The following is a 22448-nucleotide window of genomic DNA, read 5'->3' as shown; positions in this document are numbered from 1 at the left end:
CTGATTAAGACCATCATTTAGAGACTGACTTTGTGTGATTACCAATATTCAGTTGTACTAAATTGTGAACATTGCGTACATTTAAGTTATTAATAAATAAAACAATTCATGATAATTAAGCCATGTAATTTTAAGGACTGGTTCATTCTGAATTTGTATTGTTAAACAACGTTCCAGAACATAAAAAGAAGAATCCATTTTGCTGTTGAAATTTAATTTTTCTAGAAAACTTTGCATGGATCTTTTGAAAGATTACTTTTTTTTCATCAGAGGTTTTAGTGAAGTTGAAACATGTAGACATGAATTCCAAAATACGATTGTAGTTACAACTTTAAATAATAAAAAAGTTTGAGTAAATAATTATTAATTTTATGATGTTGAGGCTTATGTTATACTATGAACGTAATTTAATATTACGCCAGAAACCTTCAAAATATAATTTTCTTTAGCAGAAATACACGCCTATTGAATATCACATTAAAAGTACATCTATATATAGAGATAACATTTATTATTGTTTTTTTTTTCAATTTATTAGTTTTAATGGTGAAAGTTTAAGAAAAAGACGATTACAAGAACGATTTAAATGGGCTGTTGTGCATTCAACACGATAAAATTGAGTAAACTACTTTCCTCTAATTAAACTATACATACCGATAGACAACATCATGCTTTGTTTATTCTATAATCCATTTATTTAATTGCAGCCTTACACATACTTTTTTCAATGACAACTTTGTCGCATGAATATCTATTATGTTTTAATAACAAATCATGACTTTAGTTGTAAATTGAAAAGTCAATATTGAATTTCAACATAAATCACGAAACGAAATGTTAACGCTATCGACACTGTGCGCATTAAATATCAGTAAATAAAAATTTGCTTGATGGTAGGAAAACACATTAGGTCAATGCCAGCGCGGTTATTTTGTACCTTAGATTGTTTGTCCGTACTGAACAACTAATAGAAAAATGAGAGGAATGTAACGCAATGCTGAATACCGTATCTTTAATAACAGTATATCATAATTGTAGAACCTAATGGACTTGGAAAGTCGTGCTTTAAACCTTTTTAGCTAGTTTGATGAATACATCTTACATTTTAAGCTAAAAGTACATATTTAATAAAAAAAAAAAAAACACCTAAACTACGACAATATCTATGATTTGGAATCAACAGGCGGATTCAAGGAACATTGCTATTTTAAATTGAAGTAAAAATCCGATCATTATTATATCACATTTCATATAAACTAGACAAAATTGCTAACGCACCATTTAAAATAAAATATTATTTACATCCTAAAAATTTCTTAAGATGTATTAAATGTTTAAATAGGTGACCTTAATTATAAGTAAGACATTTGAATGCCCAAACTAATAATTGGATTCAATGTTAACCGAAGCGTAACTGTTCCTTAGAAATGCTCAAATCGTAATCACACTTCCTTTGGAAACATAAATCTTTATTTTCTTTTTTTTTTGAACTTATTGTTGATGCATGCATTACTAAAACCTCACAAAAAACCCGACGAGGTATTGCGCGTTTGACCACAGAGGAGCGTGGCAGAGCAGTTGGTGTGGTCTCTGCAAGGTGCTCCTTTCAATAGGTTAGAATAAAATGTTAATAATTTAACGATTACCGGTGATATTGGCAAAAACATGATGCAGCATGCTTATCAAATAAAAACATTGTCTGTTTATGTAGCCACAGTGTTTAAAAGGCACCACAGGTCAATTGCAAGGTTGTACCGGAAATTTGTACAAACCGGAAGTGTGAGGGACCGAGCAAGAATTCCAAAGTGCCGAGTAAATACTAGGCGACAAGACATACACATCGCATTTATCCGAGCAAATGGAGGCCACATACCAATGTTTCATAAACAGTACTCAAATCGTTAGCAATTTTGCCTAGTGTATGTATATAATCCTGGGATACTGTTACACATTTTAAATTCTTGTTACATAAACTATTGTTTTGTTAACACTAGTGAAGAAAGCCAGACTCACTGCTTACACAAACAATTGTTATGGGGGGCACCATCTCCAGATAAAAGGACAGCATAAAATATCACTGTAGATCTTCTGAATATTTGTTTTCATCATCTCACCAAGTATTTTTCCCTCTGACAGGGCTGAAATCTACTCAATCTAGATCTAACCAGTTTATTTGTCGGTCGAACCTTCAACAACTTAAGAAAAATCACGGACTGCATGAAATAACCACATTTAATTACATTACTTATTACTTTTGAGAAGCGTTCTGTGGTGTTTTTGTTTTTTCAGTATATTTAACTGTATTATCATCAAATCCTCATGAATATAAGGTATCAATATTTTTTGTTAATGATATCCATCCGCCTCCTCGTTTTGAAAGGAATATGTTCTATGGCGTATGTATGTCAATTTCGTACGGGTTAATCTCATCTACCATGAGGTGAACAGCTTGTCTGTTAAATTAAGTATTTCCGTGATACTAATGTCTTCAAATATGTACGTTTATACGTGTATCATCAGTTTCTATAGAGTTTTTGGTTTTTTTGGAGAACAGACTTTTCTTAACTTACCGACTTCATGATGTCATCTAATTTAATTTTATTTTACAAAATATCCGGTCATTTTTTTTTCGTTTGAAAGAATTTAAAAAATTGTACATTATCATCACGTGTTTAATATGTTGTTAATATTTGATATTTTGTTTGTAGTATTTGTTAAAAAGTTGCAATCGTCAATGTTAGTAAAATTTATAGCAATCAAAAAACTGTTAATCACATAAAACTTTGTCTACGGACTTTTTCGTTGTTTTGTTTTCCCGATTACGACAAAGAGCACACGGCGGGTGTGACCGGTCAGCAGAGGGTGCACACTCCTCCAAGGCACCTTATCCTACCTCTATCTTTTTAGAGGTCCGGTACGTGTTGCTCTGCTTTAAATTTGTATTTCGTTTTATGGATTTTTTAGATGGTTGACGGCTTGTTAATGTCATTTTTTCATTTGAACCTTTTTACACATTAAATTCTTTTTTCTGTGATTCGGAAATTGTACATCTAGCCTTTATAAAAAGACCTTAATCAAAACCTATATTGAAATGTTCATAAATGGCTTGTAGTGATATTAAATTCTCGCGTTCAAAATGTTTTACGTTAAGACAAGGCATGTTACCATCAATCGTTTGAAATCAACGTGGAAACTGTTCGAACTTATTTGGTTTTGAAACATGAATGAATCTTGATTATAAAAATATCGTGTTTCTACTGGCTCTTTACTATTACACTGCGACTGAAACATTCTTAACTAAAAAAAATGCAGTGTTTAATATACATGTATTTTTGTCATCTATTTTACCAAATAGAACAATTGAAACATTCAAAAATATCATGTGGATGACAAATCATATCCAATAGATATGGCAAAAAAGATTAAAAAAAAAAAAATAAAACAACAATTATAAAAATCATAGAGTAACAATTTCATTTTTGCACTCAATTGTCGCAAACAGCAGTCATTGAAAACATTAAAATTAATAAACCAATATTAATTCCATGACATAACTTAAGTATTGACAAATAATAATAGTTTGGCAGATTAACTGAAATGTTGTTTAAAATGCATTCCTTTGGACTTTTGATTCTGAACACTGATTTTCATGTCATTAAAAACTTTTTGAATTCAATATTTTACTTTATATTTATATATATAATTACTTCACAGTTATAGTCAAAGAAATATATTAGGCTTTTTTTTCTTTTATAGTTATAGAAATATATAATGATTATTAAAGATATCCAAAGTTTGCGTCAACACTCTTCATTGTTTGCACAAATATCCGTCATATGGTTTAGAGTTTCTTCAAATTGTATGGATGAATCATGACAGCCCATTTCTTTGTTTGTCCAAATAGCCGTTGTCTAGTTCAAGGTTCAAAAGTCTTGTTGTCTAAAAATAGAAGTTTCAGATCCTTTAGGTGTTATACGTCCCTGTATAAACCGTTGAATAAGGAAATAGTTGTATTTCAGATTCTGGACCTGATATGACCTTGTCTTTCCTGTTTTCGCACTTTCTTCACTATAAATTGTCACGCTCCGCCAGTGAATGGGCAGTTTTTTTCCATGAGACTGAACACTTTTTGCTAGGTCTTTGTGTTGGACTTCACTATGTCTGCAATTACTATTCCACTCTTGTCGTTTCTGTGTCTGCTGTGTTTAGCGGGACACAGTCTAGCTGGTGTAAACAACATGACCGCAAGAGATGTTGATATGAATAATTGTAAGTATCACTATATAAACTTTAACTTTCATTGTGATATTAATATTATTACGATATCTTCCATGCAGCTCTCTCATTTGTTAATAGTAATCGAATTTAAAATCGTAATTTAATTTTTCAAATAAAGAAAAACAATAGTATTAGAAAAAACGAAGAGTTTATAAATAACTCTGTTTCTTAGTAAAGCCGCTGATGTTAACGGAGATTCGACGAGGCATTCAGTCCCCCATCAGAGGAACCAGTGCTGATATAACCTACGAAGTCAGAAAGTAGGCGAGCGAGAGAGAGAGAGAGAGAGAGAGAGAGAGAGAGAGAGAGAGAGAGAGAGAGAGAGAATTAAACATCGGATGGACAGAGATTTGCTGCTGCCTTGATCCTTCATAAGAAATGTCTTGAATATAGCAATTGGAATAGCAATCATAGGGTAAAATACACACCCTATATATTATATAACTAAATAAATGCCTGCCTTTCTTATATTCATATTTTAGTAGGACATTTTATTGATCAATCATGGTACTTTTTCATATTGCCATAATAATCTTTTCTACTTATCAAATGCGTCTTTTGTTTTAGCTTTCAAATAACAGATTTTGTACCACCAAGAACTTACTTGACTTTGAGAAGGCGATTTCCACCAACCTATGAATGGATTGGATTTAACGCCCAAGTGTACGGGAGATTTGATTGGTTCTACGACTACAGAACTTGGTGGTACGTTGAGTCGTACAAGTTGAACATTGTATATGCTGTGAACTGAAGTAAATTGTCAATACAGAATTTACCTCTGACACTTGAACTTTACTAACATTGTAAGGCGTTATATTTTTGATTCGAAATTAATTGCTGAAATAAAATGCATTTATACCAAAAATTAAATATTAAACAAATACACTATATGCTGTATAACTATATTGAGTTTAAATTGACCATTCATCTACTTCAGTAGTTCATGCATAGGAAGTATGTATGCATGGATGAGTAAATCATTGTCTAAAACTCAATCTGTTTTTTTGATATTAAAGTTTTAATATAAGCAGGAGACTGAGATTTGTTAAGCAATATGATGACGAGAGCTTTGCCAATTTCAGGGTTCAGCAGAGTAACAGAGGTCTGGCCAGCGTTGCAATAACAAGAATAGGATTCAGTGTCTACATCACACGAGGTAATTTAACCTTGGCGAAAAAGTAATGACATTCTTGTCAGTATCAATACTAAAACATTAAGGAAACGGTCATAAGAAAAGAAGAAACTATACTAATCTCTGACAACAGTTAATAAAACAGACAATAACGCTGGTGCAGGTTTTTAGTTTATTGGCAAAAAGTATATATATGTTATTTGAATTCACAGAGAGAGGTTTCATCAGAGCTGGATATTGCACCAGCAGACGACCTTCAGTCGCCATCAGAAGTAGAGACTCTGGCCTGAACTGGTTAGACTTCTATGTCATTCAGTTATTGGAAGACGAAATTGAAAGGCTCCTCAGTGGCCCTGATGGTGTTGTGCGTACAACCAATAAAACAATTACAGTTTTAGGTCAAGCTTTTGAAGACTTTAAAAGGTTAAGGTGATAGTTTCCATTTTATACTTACTTAATTGAAAAACAAAGAGATTGAAAAATGAATGTTAAAATTCTTGCTATAAAATATATTTATCTTTTCTCTACAAGCGGAAATCTCACATTTAATATTTGAAAAGTCAATCTGGGTGCAAACACAGTTTCAATTGTACCGTTATAAGGACGTTTTTAGATGAGGGACAAGCAAAACTGGCCCGTATAAAATTAAATTGTAAAAACATGTGTTAGAGATATTTATATCTATATATCAATAGAGAGATAAAACTCTGAATTTTGTAAATATTAAAGAATAATGCACATGTAACTTAATGCTATATTTTATTTGGCACTCAAAACATGAGGAGAATAGAGAACAGGATGCCTCTATATGCAGTTTATGCTCCCCTAATAGCAAAATGCAAATACATCAGCCATTTTAATTTATGTGCAAGTCCTTAGGCATCGTTTTATAGTGTTTTCGGGGTACATTCGCCAGCTTTTAAAAAAGCTATATTACCTGCTACAAAATTCATGAAATTCTGCACGCCTAAAATCCGGATGATTTTGGAGTTACCTTTCTTTATTTTAGAGTCTCACAAAATTAATTTTAAAAAAATTTCTACATATTTTTTACATGTAGTCGAAAGATAAACGTCTATATTATGCAATTTATAATTTTAAAAATTAATTTTCATGTACACCACAAAAATAGCAGGAAAACCCCAATACATCATGCTTTTTCCCAGAGAAAACCCCCTGGATTTTATACGAAACTGTTTTAGCAACCTCTGTTGTGTAATTTAGTGACCCCTAATCCTACTTTATTCTATTAATTTGGTTTTATAGCAGTGGACTGTATTCATTTTTAGTTAATATTTTTAATATAGATCTGTACATATGTCAGAAGGTTTATAGAACGTCAAGGAAGGACTGTTTCAGACATGATTGATGACAATTTTGGGGGTATAGATATCACTGGCGGAGGAATAGATATCACTGGTGGAGGTAAAGATATCACAGGTGGAGGTAAAGATATCACAAGCCGAAGAGACGATTCTGGCGACGAGTTGGACGATTAAATATTGTATACAAAAAGGGATAGAAACATACAATGGTGAGATTTTACAGAAATTAAATGGATTCTGACTTTCGTTTGTCATGTTTTCTTTTGCATGTCCTCTGTGATATACAGTCGCAACTTTTCTGGCCTTTGCAGCAGAGCTCTTCAAATTACCTCGAATTCACTACAATGACCAGATGTTAGAATTTTATACAAAATGAAGTCGGTCTCCATCAATATAAGTATCGGCTGCACAGCCTTGAACGTCTCTTCTGAAGGATACATCACTTAGTTTGATAAAGTACTTATTACATTTTAACAGAAAATAACATGTTCTTTTTGTATTTCGATTTCCATAACATTGGAGATGGGAGAAGGTTATTAATGCCTACGTAATATATTCGACCTCTGCAAGAAATAACCATTAATAAAATGCATATTAATTGTAGAATTTTTATGTTTCTTTCGCCAAATTTCGTTTTTAATTATTTCTTGATGTTATCCAAGTTTCCTCTTTTAAAAAATGTTATTTATTACAATATGTATTTTCATAAATTTTGATGAATGTTGTAAACATTTATTACATTGCAGGATTGTCATTGAAAATTGGAGAAAACACAAAAAATGATACTTTGTAATAGCTGATGTTTGAAATAAACAATCTACAAACTATACATTTGATTACCTTGTATATCATGAAACAGAGGTTGATGTTCCATTTCGTAGTATAATTTACAAAGTACTGGTAAACTATAACAGACCATTCAAAGTAAAAACAAGTATGCCTCATTATTGTTCGCTGCCAGAAGTCGTCAATACCAGTGCGAGGTAAATACTACGTGTAGAGATATAAGCAATCGTTTACTGTAAAATACATCATAGGAATTTTTTTAAAAGCCTGTATATAACGTATATTGTTTATTTGTTCACCGATGATTCAAAGGGCATTGTTGGTGTAATCAAATCTACAAAAAATTAAGAATAAAACAATGTCATGTAATAACATATTTTCGGTTGTCTAATAGCAAATAATATAAAACTTTTTATTCAATCTCTGCACAAATAAGTCTATTGCTGACAATATATGATTTGCCTTGCCGTTTATGAGATTGATCAGCCCAATATATTTCCGTAGTCAGTCAATAACAAATCTAGAAGTAATATGCTTTCGATCGGACTGAACTCACACATTTTCATTGGTTTAAACATGACACGTGATGTGTTCGATTGGTTGGATTTATATTCGGCAATATGGCCGGTAATTACTTAATTCGACGTTGTATAATATTTGATACAGAATCCCCGCTCTGTAAGTTCTTGAACAATTGGGAGTAGTTGTCCATTGAAATCATGTTTAAACATTCGAGTAGTTTCCTTTTAAAACTACATTACTTTGTTTTGTCTGGTCTGGAGCAGAATAAAATAGCAGCGTCGAGCTTTGCTTAAATTTTTTAATGGAAAGGAAAAAAGTGTATCAAGTATAGCAACAAAACAATGAAAGTGAATAGTGGTGCAGCAAAGATTTTAAAAGACATTCTGAAATGTAAAAATGAGAATTTTGAAGAGTTCAACAGTGTAAAAACTGGACGAGCTGTAAGACTTACATGGATTTGCGTTGATCATAGCTACTTGTGAAATATGTATCTCTTCATAGTCCTGGGAAAAACAAAACATTTATTAGCTTTGTTACTGACTGACTGCAAAAATATACCGGGTTTATCAGACTTATAGACGTCTGTGAGACTGATCAATCCACTATATTTCTGTTGTCAGTCAGTAACAAACCTTATGAAACGGTAAAAAATAAATTTATACTGTCGACTTTACAAAAGTTCTATATATTCAAATATATATTCAAATTGTTTTCATGCATTTTAAAGTCAATGTTAAACGCGATCGTCATTTTTTTCTTCACAAATCAATAATCAGCATAAAACTCGAGACTTAATATATAATCATTCATATTCCAAATATTCTAATGTTTGAACTACTATAGTATGCAGAGAAATATACGTACAATTGCAATGTGGTGCGTCTCATTGTATTTACAGATGGTCAAAATAGAAATAATATTTTTGTAAAAGCCAAAAATTAAAACCACATAAGACGTCATTTTTCTGTTTTCGACGCAGAGTTTCTCTAAATGGTATAATTCTCTGTGTCTGATCTTACATGAAGAATTTTTACACTATTAAAATACCCTTTACCGATCATTGTGATCTAAAGATTGGTACAAAACTAATTTAAGTGAGTCAATTAAAAAAGTTACAGAATAATGAATAATATTTTTTCAGGTATATTAGGGCAAGGAAATCTTTTAATAAAAAAACATTTATTAAGCGGTTATACAAGTATTTAGAAATAAGCAAATGAGAACCAAATAAGCTCGCATGGTAGTTAAAAATGTTTCATTTTTTTAAATGGTCTTCGAAATTTCTTTTCGAATCTACTAGTCAAATCAAAACCAACTTTTCCCACTAAAAGGCTCGGTCAAATAAAAGAATAAGCAGCCAATTCTTTTTTTCTATAATATTTAAATGGTTATTTTTCTATTAATAAATTTATCTTTTTATTATGACAGGCATGGTTAGTAAACGTTACGTAAAGGACCATTCGCAGCGGAAAAACAACTTCTAATATTCCACTTACATCAACATCTTTACTTTGTTAACAATTTTTAGATAGTTTTGAATAAGATGAGTATACTTGTATAATACAATTCATGTGAATCTTCAGGTAAACATGGTGTTGCATTAACTAATCTTGCGTAGTAAATATCAAGTGAGGCGGAAGACAGAGAGATTTGATTTTTGTTTAACTGATTATGTTGATGTGGGTATTATCAGAATGGTGTTGGTTGCTGCTAAATACAAGACATCTGATGCTGAAGTGGACATTAACAACACAATGTTGACAGAATTTAATTTGTTATGATCAACTGAAAGTGTTTGTGACGATTTATATCATGTTTTAGTTTGTCTTATGATTAAAACTATTTAAATTTGTCATTTAGATGTAGTTTATTGGTACAATTGTATTGCTAAAAGAAGAAAACCACAGCTATATCATTTCAAATGACAAAAAACACTTTCCCTTCAAATAAACAAATTTTTGTCTTAAGAAGTCGTGTTTACTTTTTCTTTTTAACTAAAATGAACATATTTGAATATGGCATTATACAATTACTGTTTAAAAGGTTTAATTATTTGAAATATTCAAAATATAAAATTTACAGATTGTTGTTGCATTGGTATAATAAAAATTCGTGTCGCATTTTGAGTGGATTAATCTGTCAAACAACATCAGGTTAACTCAATTTTTAGCACTGATTGCGGGCAGAAATGGATAAAATGCTTCTATGTTGGAAACGATGAGGACTAAGACATTTCAAAGACAGCAATATTCGCTATTTATTAATCAATAATGTCTTTTACAATATTAATGTAAGCATAATAAAAAGTTTATTTATGTTAATTTAAATTAATGTACAATACCAACCCCTTTTTACAATATTATTCTTAGGAACCTACTTTACTTGCATTTCTTATCAAAAGCTTTTTATTTTATTGCATTAATGTAAGAGCGATACATGAAAACAACGCTCGTTGATAAAAAGTTTCTAACCTTGTCAAATTGTTACTATTGTAACATTGTTCATAAATGAATGTACACTAGCAAATTTATTTGTTTTAAATCATTGATACCCGAATTTTACATAGGTTTCTATAAGAACACGCTAAATATTCTCAAAAAATAAAACATTGCTGACTTTTTTGCCTCACTGATTTAAAAAAGGATTAAAATTTATAAGAATAAAAGAATATTTCAAACAAATCGATTTTTTTTTTTTATAAAAATCAAATCACTGTTTTAGGGGTTTTAATATGTGAAATGCTTTCTTCAAGAAATACTGTGCATTGTGTTTAATTTAGAATTTATTGAGAATTTTGACAAACTACAATTTTTTGCATATATTATTTAAAGCAAATTGTTTGCTTTATAACTGTTGATACACAAAGCGTGTATATATCGTTAATTTCGAGAAAATTAAACTCTAATAATTAATACAATAATGTTTACAATAATAAATTATGACATCCATCAACGATTGAACTTGCATATCATGCGATGCTATTTACTGAATAGTGAATAATGTATTTATGATTCAAATCATCAAATCGCACATGTGTCCGTTTCTCTGTTCAAACGTTCACACAATTCATGGTCTTTAGTATGAATGTGGATCCTGACAATGATTCACTTCCTTTTCAATGCAGTAAATTTAGAGGTATTTGCATTGCAGACCCTGAACGTGATGTAACCCAATCATAAATGTGAGTTCCTGTTTTTGCAGCTTCTTCACTATAAATTCCCACGCTCAGCAAGTGAATGGGCAGTTCTTTCTATAAGACTGAATACTTTATGTTAGCTTTCTGTGTGAGACTTAACATGAATATGTCTGTAGTCACTATTCCAGTTCTGTCTTTTCTGTGCCTGCTGTGCTTGATGGGACACAGTCAAGCTCAAGTTAACAGCGAGGTCGCTAAAGATGTTGACATGAATAGCTGTAAGTATATAGCTGTACTACTTATCAAAAACTTTCATTACAAATTTTGTAATAATCTTTTCCTTGCATCTGTTTTGTTTATTAACAATTATTGAATTTTTAACAAATTTCCTTTTTAGTGAAGCCCCTGCTTTTGACAGAGATCAAACGAAACATCCAGTCATACTTTAGGCGAACACATAACGATTTAATCTACGAAGTCAGAAAGTAGGTAACAGAGAGAGAGAGAGAGAGAGAGAGAGAGAGACAGACAGACAGACAGACAGACAGACAGACAGACAGACAGACAGACAGACAGACAGTAACAGAGAGAAAGAGAGAGAGAAAATGTGGAGAGAGGATAAAGACACAGAAAGAGTGAGAGACATACAAAAGAGTGGAACATAAAGAAAGAGGGAGAGAAAGACGAAGACAGAGAGATTGAACAGACATAAGAGAAAGAGAAAATAGAGAGCGAGAGTGAGAGGCCTGCTGTATGTTTATTCGTCATTATTTACAATGCCAGGACAGTTACACTGAATGCATGTACATTTATACAATACTTCAATATTTTTTTCTTTTTTTTCCAAGCTTTCAATTAACAGATTTCGTACCACCAAGAACTTATTTGACTTTAAGAAGGCGATTTCCACCTACCTATGAATGGATTGGATTTAACGCCCAAGTGTACGGGAGATTTGATTGGTTCTACGACTACAGAACTTGGTGGTACGTTGAGTTGTACAAGTTTAACATTATATATGCTGTGAACTGAACTATATTGTCATATTGTATTACCTCTGACAGTTAAACTTTACTAACATTGTCCAGCGTTATATTTGAGAGTCGAAAATTATTGCTGTATTAAATGCATTTTTACCTTATACTAAATATTAAACGAATATAAATATATTGAGTTTATATTGACCATTCATCCACTTCATGTATACGGAATAATGGATGAGTTAATCATTGTCTAAAAGTCAATCTGTTTTTATTATTAAAGTTTTAATATAAGCAGGAGACTGAGATTTGTTAAGCAATGTGATGACGAGAGCTTTGTCAATTTCAGGGTTCAGCAGAGTAACAGAGGTCTTGCCAGCGTTGCAATAACAAGAATTGGATTCAGTGTCTACATCACACGGGGTAATTTTACTTGGCGAAAAAGTAATGACATTCTTATCACTATCAATGCTAAACATTAAGGAAACAGTCATAAGAAAAGAAGAAACTATACTAATCTCTGACAACAGTTAATAAAACAGACAATAACGCTGGTGCAGGCAGTTTTTAGTTTATCGGCTAAAAGTCTCACTTCAAATGTATGGATATGTTATTTGAATTCACAGAGAGAGGTTTCATCACAGCCGGCTATTGCACCAGCAGACGACCTTCAGTCGCCATTAGAAGTAGAGACTCTGGCCTGAACTGGTTAGACTTCTATGTCATTCAGTTACTGGAAAACGAAATTGAAACGCTCCTCACTGGCCCTGATGGTGTTGTGAGTACAACCAATATAACCATTACAGTTTTAGGTCAAGCTTTTCAAGACTTTAAAAGGTTTAGGTGATAGTCTCCATTTAGACTTACTTAATTGAACACCTTTAAACAAAGAGATTGCAAAATGAATAAGAAAATCTTCAAATTCTTGCGCCAAAATATATCTATCTTTTCTCTACAAATGGAAATCTCACATTTAATATTTTAAAGGTCAATCTGGGTGCACAGTTTTATATGTAACGTTATAAGGACGTTTTTAGATGAGGGACAAGTAAAATTGACCCGAATCAATTAAATTGTAAAAACGTGTTAGAGATAATTATATCTATATATCAACAGAAAAATAAAATTGTGAATTTTGTAAATATTTAAAAATAATGCACATGTGACTTAATGCTAGAATTTATTTGGCACTTAAAACATGAGGAAAATAGACAACAGGATGCCTCTAAATATTAATGCAATACACCTATGCATTTTAGGCTCTACTGATAGCCGAATGCAAATAAATCAGCCATATTAATTTATGTGTATTTTCAAGAGCAAGTTCTTAGACATCGTTTTACAGTGTTTTCAGACTACATTCGCCAGTCTTTTAAAGAGTTATATTACCCGCTGAAATTCCGCACGCCTAAAATCTGGATCTTTTTGGAGTTACCTCCCTTTATTTTAGAGTCTCACAAAATTAATTTTTAAAATTTTTTGACATAAATTTTTCATGTATTTGAAAGATAAATCTTTATATTATGCAATTTAGAATTTAAAAAAAAAATAATTTTCATGTATACCGCATAAATATAGCAGAAAAATCCCTGCCCATAATGCATTTTCCACCAGAGAAAAGTCCCCTGGATTTTATACGAAAATGTGTTTAGGTACCTCTGATGTGTAATTTAGTGACCCCTAATCCTACCTTATCTTATTAATTTAGTTTTAAAGTTGCGGATTGCTTTTATTTTTTGTTAATATTTTTAATATAGATCTGTTCATATGTCAGAGGGTTTATAGAACGTCAAGGAAGGGCCGTTTCAGACATGATTGATGACAATTTTGAGGGTATAGATATCACTGGCGGAGGAATAGATATCACTGGCGGAGGAATAGATATCACTGGCGGTGGAATAGATATCACAGGTGCAGGTAAAGATATCACAATCCGAAGAGACGATTCTGGCGACGAGTTGGACGATTAAATATTGTATACAAAAAGGGATAGAAACATACAATGGTGAGATTTTAAAGACATTAAATGGATTCTGAGTTTCGTTTGTCATGTTTTCTTTTGCATGTCCTCTGTGATATACAGTCGCAACTTTTCTGGCCTTTGCAGCAGAGCTCTTAAAATTACCTCGAATTCACTAAAATGACCAGATGTTAGAATTTTATACAAAATGAAGTCGGTCTCCATCAATATAAGTCTGGGCTGCACAGCCTTATACGTCTCTTCTGAAGGATACATCACTTAGTTTGATAAAGTACTTATTACATTTTAACAGAAAATAACATGTTCTTTTTGTATTTCGATTTCCATAACATTGGAGGTGGGAGGAGGTTATTAATGCCTACGTAATATATTCGATCTCTGCAAGAAATTACCATTGATAAAATGCATATTAATTGTAGAATTTTTATGTTTCTTTCGCCAAATTTCGTTTTTAATTATTTCTTGATGTTATCCAAGTTTCCTCTTTTAAAAAATGTTATTTATTACAATATGTATCTTCATAAATTTTGATTAATGTTGAAAACATTTATTACATTGCAGGATTGTCATTGAAAATTGGAGAAACCCCCAAAAAATGACACTTTGTAATAGTTGATGTTTGAAATAAACAATCTACAAACTATACATTTGATTACCTTGTATATCATGAAACAGACGTTGGTGTTTCATTTCATAGTAATATTCACAAAGTACTGGTAGACCATTCAAAGTAGAAATAAGTCTGATTTACGTTTGTTTGCTGCACATGCCGGAAATCGGTAGGAGGTATATTATACGTGTAAAGATAAAAGCAATCGTTTACTGTTAAAGACATCATAAGAATTTTTTAAAAGCCTGTATATAACGTATATTGTTTATTTGTTCACCGATGATTCAAAGGGCATTGTTGGTGTAATCAAATCAACAAAAAATTAAGAATAAAACAATGTCATGTAATAACATATTTTCGGTTGTCTAATAGCAAATAATATAAAACTTTTTATTCAATCTCTGCACAAATATGTCTATTGCCGACAATATATGATTCGCCTTGCCGTTTATGAGATTGAGCAACCCAATATATTTCCGTAGTCAGTCAATAACAAATCTAGAAGTAATGTGTTTTCGATCGGACTGAACTCCTACACTTTCATAGGTTCAAACATGACACGTGACTGTCGGATACTTTCCTATGTTCGACTGGTTGAATCTATATTCGGCAACATGGCCGGTACTTACTTAATTCGACATTGTATAATATTTGATACAGAATCCCCGCTCTTTACGTCACTTTGTTTTGTCTGGTCTGGAGCAGAATAAAATAGTAGCGTCGAGCTTTGCTTCAATTCTTTAATGGAAAGGAAAAAAAGTGTATCAAGTATAGCAACAAAACAATGAAAGTGAATAGTGGTGCAGCAAAGATTTTAAAAGACATTCTGAAAGGGTAAGAATGAGAATTTTGAGTGTAAAAATTGGGCGAGATGTAAGACTAACATGGTTTCCGTTGATCATAGCTACTTGTGAAATTTATGTATCACTTCATATTTATCCAAGGAAAAACAAAACATTTATTTGGTTTGTTGTTGACTGACTACAAAAATATACTGGGTTTATCAGACTTATAGACGTCAGTGAGACTAATCAATTTACTATATAATATTTCTGTAGTCAGCTAGTAACAAGCCTTATAAAACGGTAAAAAATAAATTTGTGCTATCAACTTTATTACAAATGTTTTACATATTCATATATATTCGAATTGTTTTATGCATTATAAAGCCAATGTTAAACGCGATCGTCATTTTTTCTTTACAAAACAATTTTCAGCATAAAACTCGAGACTTAATATATAATAGTACATTTTCTAAATATTCTAAGATTTGAACTAATCCATGCAGGGGAATATACTTACAATTGTAATGTGATGCGTCTCGTTGTATTTACAGATGGTCAAAACAGAAATGATAATTTTTGTAAGAGCCAAAATTTAAACCACATAAGACGTCATTTTTTTCTGTTTTTTCGACATAGAGTTTCTCTAAATGATATAACTCTCTGTGTCTGATCTTACATGGAGAGTTTTTACACTAATAAATACCCTTTGCTGATCATTGTGAACAGAAGATTGGTAGTCAAATTTAACAAAACTTATCTGAGTGAGTCAATTAAAAAAGTTACAGAATCATGAATAATATTTTTTCCTAGTTTATTAGGGCAAAGAAATATTTTAATAAAAAACATTTATTAAGCGGTTATACGCGTATTCAAAAACAAGCAAATGAGAACTAAATAAGCTGGCATGGTAGTTAAAAATGTATCATTTTTTAAAATGGTTTTCGAAATTTCTTATCAATATAATCGTCACATCAAAACCGACTTTTCGCACTAAAAGACTCAGTCAAATAAAAGTATAAGCAGCTAATTATTCTCTTTTTTTCTATAATATTTAAATGGTTAATTAATTAATTAATCTTTTTTCGACAGACATAGTAAACTTTACGTAAAGGACCATTACCAGAGGTATAACAACTTCTAACATTTCGCTTACATCAACATCTTTACTTTGTTTACTCGAGCAATTTTTTTCTATAGTTTAGAATAAGATGAATATACTGGTATAATATAATTCATATGAATCTTCAGGTAAACATAATGTTGCACTAATCTTACATTTATATAAATGGATTTGGCAGCAGGCAATGCCTATATAAGCCTTCTCCGTATAATTTAATTTGTTATGATCAACTGAAGGTGTTTGTGAAGCTTTATATCATGTTTAAGATTAAAACTATTAAAATTTGTCATTTAGATGTAGTTCATTGGTACAATTGCATTGGTAACAGAAGAAAACCACAGTTTTATCATTTCAAATGACAAACATCACTTTCCCTTTAATTAAACAAATGTTGTCTCTTAAGAAGTCGTGTTTACTTTTTCTTTTTAATCAAAATGAATATATTTGATGAATAAATATAGCAATATATATTTCCTGTTTAAAAGGTTTGGTTTAATTATTAGAAATATTCAAAATGTAAAATTTACAGATTGTTGTTGCATTGGTATTATACAAATTCGTGGCCCTTTTTGAGTGGATCAATCTGTCAAACAACATTGTGTTAAATTTTTAACTCTGTTTGCGGGCAAAAGTGGGTAAAATGATTCCGTGTTGGAAACGATGAGAAATAAGACATTTCAAAGACAGCAATATCCGCTATTAACTAATCAATGTCTTTCAAAATATCAGTGTAAGCTTATTAAAAAAATTTATTTATGTTTACTTTAATTAAAGTACAATATCAACCCTTTAGACAATATTATTCTTAGGAACCTACTTTACTTGTATTTCTGATCGAATTTTTTAAGTCTTTAGTTTTATCACATTAATGTAAGAGCGATACATAAAAATGCAACGCTCGTTGATAAAAGGTTTCTAACCTTGTCAAACTGTCACTACTGTAACATTGTTCATAAATGGCATTTACACTAGTACATTTATTTGTATTAAATCATTGATAATCGAATTTATATCTACGTTTCTATAAGAACACGGTACATATATATTTTCAAAAAATTAAACATTGATGACTTTTATGCATCACTGATTTAAGAAAAGGATTAAAATAAATAAGAATAAAAAAATTTTTTTTTATAAAAATCAAATCACTGTTTTGGGGTTTTTAATATATGATTTAAATGCCTTCTTCATAAAATAATATGCATTTTTAATGATGTTTAATTTAGAATATATTGATGAGAATTTTTACAAACAACATCTTTTTGCATATATTATTTAAAGCAAATTGTGTTGATACACAAAACGTGTTACATATCGTTAATTTCAGGAGAATTAAACTCTATTTATCAATATAATAATGTTTACAATAATAAATTATGACAGCCATCAACGATTGAACTTATCATGCGATGCTATTTAGCGAATAGTAATGTATTTATGAATCATATCATCAAATCGCATATATGTCCGTTTCTCTGGTCAAACGTTCACACAGTGCGTGGTTTTTAGTGTAGATGTGGATCCTGATGATGATTCAAGTCCTTATCAATGCAGTAAATTTAGAAATATCTGCATATCGGACCCTGGACGTGATGTAATCCAATCATAAAAGTGGGTTCCTGTTTTTGCAGCTTCTTCACTATAAATTCCCACGATCAGCAAGTGAATGGGCAGTTCTTTCTTTGAGACTGAATACTTTATGTTAGCTTTCTGTGTGAGACTTACCATGAATATGTCTGCAGTCACTATTCCAGTTCTGTCTTTTCTGTGTCTGCTGAGTTTAGTGGGACACAGTCAAGCTCAAGTTAACAGCGAGGTCGCTAAAGATGTTGACATGATTAGCCGTAAGTATATAGCTGTACTACTTATCAAAAACTTTTATTACAAACGTTGTAAGATTATTTTCCTTGTTTTGTTTATTAACAATCATTGAATTTTTAACGAATTTTCTTTTAGTTAAGCCACTGCTTATGACAGAGATCAAACGAAACATCCAGTCATACTTTAGACGAACACATAACGATTTAATCTACGAAGTCAGAAAGTAGGTAACAGAGAGAGAGAGAGAGAGAGAGAGAGAGACAGAGAGACAGAGAGACAGAGACAGACAGACAGACAGACAGAGATGGAGAGGATAGAAAGAGAGAGAGAGAGACTGAAAGAGGGAGAGACATAAAACGAGTGGAACATAAAGAGAGAGGGATAGAAAGACAAAGACAGAGAGATTAAAAAGAGTAAAAGAGAGAGAAAATAGAGAGCGAGAGTGAGAGAGTTACTGTAAATTTATCTGTCCTTATTTACAATGCCAATACGGTTACACTGAATGCATGTACATTTATACAATACTTCAATTTTTTTTTCTTTTTTTTCCAAGCTTTCAATTAACAGATTTCGTACCACCAAGAACTTATTTGACTTTGAGAAGGCGATTTCCACCTACTTATGAATGGATTGGATTTAACGCCCAAGTGTATGGAAGATTTGATTGGTTCTACGACTACAGGACTTGGTGGTACGTGGGTCTAAACAATGTACTAGTATGCTATAAACCTTACTGCAGAATGTCAGTGCAGTTTAATTTAAAATCAAAATACAACTTGTTATTCAAGTGACCAGTGCTCTGTTTACACTTAAAAATCGCTTAGAAAATGAAGACTTCGAATGTCATTTCCTTTAAAAGACTGAATTAAAAAAATTATTTAAACAAAATTTTAAATAAAAGTAAAACCAAAATTGTGTATTTTAATTTGATCAGCTGAACCTGAATACAGTGCATGTACACACAACTATACACGATTTAGTAAATCAACATACACTGTATCAGCTCGGTGCGATTCCTTTCTCCATACCATTGTGTACGTTGGAAAAGAAAAACCTCAATAACGTAATTTAACTTCCAAATGTGATTTTAAGTAAACTTACAATACCTTCATTCGTTTGAAGATGTAGACGACTCCTCAAACTCAACTGATTTATAAGTGTAATTTAGTGGATGAGCGTGTTGTAAATTACAGGGTTCAACAGAGTAACAGAGGAGTAGCCAGCGTCGCTATAACAAGAATAGGATTCAGTGTCTACATCACACGGGGTAAGTTAGAATACGAAAACGTATCGACTTTCTTTAAAAATGTGTAAAAATGTGGTTCTTATTAACTGTTATAAAACATGGCTAACAATTAATAAAACAGTCAAAAGGAAAGATGAAATTTACAGCGCCATGTACACTTGTTAAACCTCAAATCAGTAGAACATTACCTGATTAGGGAAAATGGCATGATGTATGATATTTATGTAAGTCAAATAGACCAACAAGAAATGCAATTATTGATTTTAAAAAAATTATTTCCAAAATATGATTCCGTGACTATGGACAAAAGCAACAGACGGATTCGAACTCGTTATCTGTGGTTCAGATGCCCGATATGGTGATGTTCATCCAAAACAATTGATTCATACAGTTTAACAAAACATTCTAGTTGCCACATTGTGACGAAGTTTCAAGGAACTATAATCCTTGATGAAATGAGGTTTCTTAAAACCTCCTGCCATTTCCAGTTTTAGAAAAACTTTGTCAACAACCTCAAGCGAACTCAAACGATAGAGCTTCATTAATCGTATAGATTAGTACTGTGTGTTGTTTAAATTCAAAGACTGAGACGTACTGGAGCTCCATTGATTAAATATTTGCACTATATCTTATTTAAATTCAGAGGTGCATGCGTTAGATTTGGCGAATTATATGTTTTTGGTATTCATATAGAGAGAGACTTTATTACAGCTCCAATGACTAAATCTCGAGATTTGTACCCTTTGTTGCTTGAATTCAGAGATAACAGGTTTTTTTCATAGCTCCATTGGCTAGATATTAGACTTTACTACTTCGCGTCGGTTGACAATGGTTTTTTCGGGGTGTCAATTTCAACTGTTACCCTCCCAAACAGGCACTATTTATATATTATTACTATATTTGAATTGACCAAGAAAGGTTTCATCAGATCTTTCTGATTAGTACTGTATATATATGTTGTTTGAATTCACAGAGAGAGGTTTCATCAGAGCCGGCTATTGCACCAGCAGACGACCTTCTGTCTCCATCAGAAGTAGAGATTTCGGCCTGAACTGGTTGGATTTCTATGTCATCCAGTTATTGGAAGACGAAATTGAAAGGCTCCTCAGTGGTAGCAATGGTCTGGTGAGTCTAATTAAAAAAAAATGTTACTGGGTTTTCTAAGCCCTCTGATCTTAATATAGTATGGTCAGGAGGGTTGAGTGGTCGGAGCCATTTCAGACCAGTATGGTTTCTTTGGAAAGAAAATCAAGTTCTTTACAAAGACATAAGAAGATAACAAAATTGTGGAACTAAAATATATGGATTTATTCTTTTCCATTTATTGTTAAAAGCTGAAAAAATATCCCACATTTTCTATTTAAGGTAGATCTAATGGGTTATTGAATGACCTGGAAGCCATCTCTAAATTTACTGATTCGGTTTTACATTGTTGTTTATTACTCTTTTATGGTTTTATTTTTTTTTTCATGGTTGTAAACATCAGAAAACTCATCGAACGTTACCGTTTATTTTAAGCTTGGATCTTTATAAAGTAAGGTTAATCTTTAAGACTTGGTGTCACTGAATTACTAATTCGGTTTTTTTTTATTTTTTCATAGATCTGTGCATACGTCAGGAGTTTTATCGAGCGGCAAGGAAATACCGTATCAGGAATGTTGGACGACAAGTTTGGGGGTATAGATATCACTGGTGGGGGAATAGATATCACTGGCGGAGGTAAAGATATCACTAGTGGAGGAGACGATTCTGACGATGAGTTTGACGATTAACTGCTGTAAACAACAATGGATAGGAACATACAATGGTAAAATCTGGGATTTTCGTCCACACAATAACAATTTTTAAATCTCATTTGTCAAGTTTCATTTTTCAAATTGATGATATGTCTGTTTATGCAAAATAATTGTTGAAATCCTTTATTCCATTGCAGAATTGTCATTAGGAACTTGACGAAAACCAACTAAATGATGTCGTTTCATGATTAAAAATTGAAGTAAATTAAATAGATAATGCTATGGAATAATTGATGCTTGAAATAAACAATTTGTAAAATATACATTTTTTGACGTTGTCTGTCACAGAGCAGTTACATGGTATTTCGACATGAAGATTGTACATTTGAGGATAAGAATGTAAACATTTCTAGAACTACTGGCTTGTTTCTGCCAGAAACTGACCACAACTGTCGGCACAAGAAATAAAAGCAATAAACACGAATTCCTACATGTCATTTTGTTTGAAAAAGTATGCATACAAGAAAAGGACAATGTATTTTTAATTAATTAGAACAGCTGTCGAACTGCGCAGCTACAGACTTATTTGAAGATTTAAAAATATAAAAAAAAATGAAATAGGTTCATTGGTGTCCTCTCTACAACCATTTGTTGAGAAAATGTTCTAAGTTTGCTTATATAAGGTGTAACTTTGCCTCAAAGTAAGGTGCCATATTCTTAAAATTGGCCTCAAAAACACCAGATATATTTATCTGTGTCTATGGAGGTACATAGCAGATATATTTTCATTGAAATATGATGTATACTTTTTAAAATTAAAGACAATCACTTTTTGGACCCCTATCCCACTTCTAAAAAGAATAAAGAATTTACTGTAATTTATACTTATAGAACTAAAAAAAAAAACTCCTATAAAACAAACATAGGACAGGTACATAGAGCTGTATATCAAATTCTAAACGGACTGTTCTGAATTGACATTTATTTTTT

At 31.6% G+C, this 22448-nt stretch overlaps 2 protein-coding genes and 1 long non-coding RNA gene across 3 annotated transcripts; all 3 read left to right on the top strand.

Moving 5' to 3' along the window:
• The first annotated feature begins 4074 nt into the window (after positions 1–4074).
• On the top strand, positions 4075–7501 carry LOC117683928 (uncharacterized). Its single transcript, XM_034454160.2, has 6 exons — positions 4075–4269; positions 4451–4538; positions 4846–4983; positions 5361–5434; positions 5623–5774; positions 6718–7501. The coding sequence occupies exons 1-6, from the start codon at positions 4158–4160 to the stop codon at positions 6907–6909; spliced, it is 756 nt and encodes a 251-aa protein (XP_034310051.2). The 5' UTR covers positions 4075–4157; the 3' UTR covers positions 6910–7501.
• Positions 7502–11273: 3772 nt separating this feature from the next.
• On the top strand, positions 11274–14339 carry LOC105318824 (uncharacterized). Its single transcript, XM_034452643.2, has 6 exons — positions 11274–11457; positions 11577–11664; positions 12028–12165; positions 12509–12582; positions 12786–12937; positions 13917–14339. Exons 1-6 carry the CDS (start codon positions 11280–11282, stop codon positions 14127–14129), a joined length of 843 nt encoding a protein of 280 aa, XP_034308534.2. The 5' UTR covers positions 11274–11279; the 3' UTR covers positions 14130–14339.
• Positions 14340–18309: 3970 nt separating this feature from the next.
• LOC105318814 (uncharacterized) lies at positions 18310–21779 on the top strand. The gene is made up of 6 exons (XR_010710171.1): positions 18310–18499; positions 18612–18699; positions 19030–19743; positions 20696–20847; positions 21324–21529; positions 21656–21779. It is a non-coding gene; the product is annotated as an uncharacterized lncRNA (long non-coding RNA).
• The last annotated feature ends 669 nt before the right edge of the window (positions 21780–22448 follow it).

The sequence above is a fragment of the Magallana gigas genome, chromosome 10 (genome assembly GCF_963853765.1).
Source record: "Magallana gigas chromosome 10, xbMagGiga1.1, whole genome shotgun sequence".
Lineage (NCBI taxonomy): Eukaryota > Metazoa > Mollusca > Bivalvia > Ostreida > Ostreidae > Magallana > Magallana gigas.
This window is presented reverse-complemented; position numbering and strand designations above follow the sequence as displayed.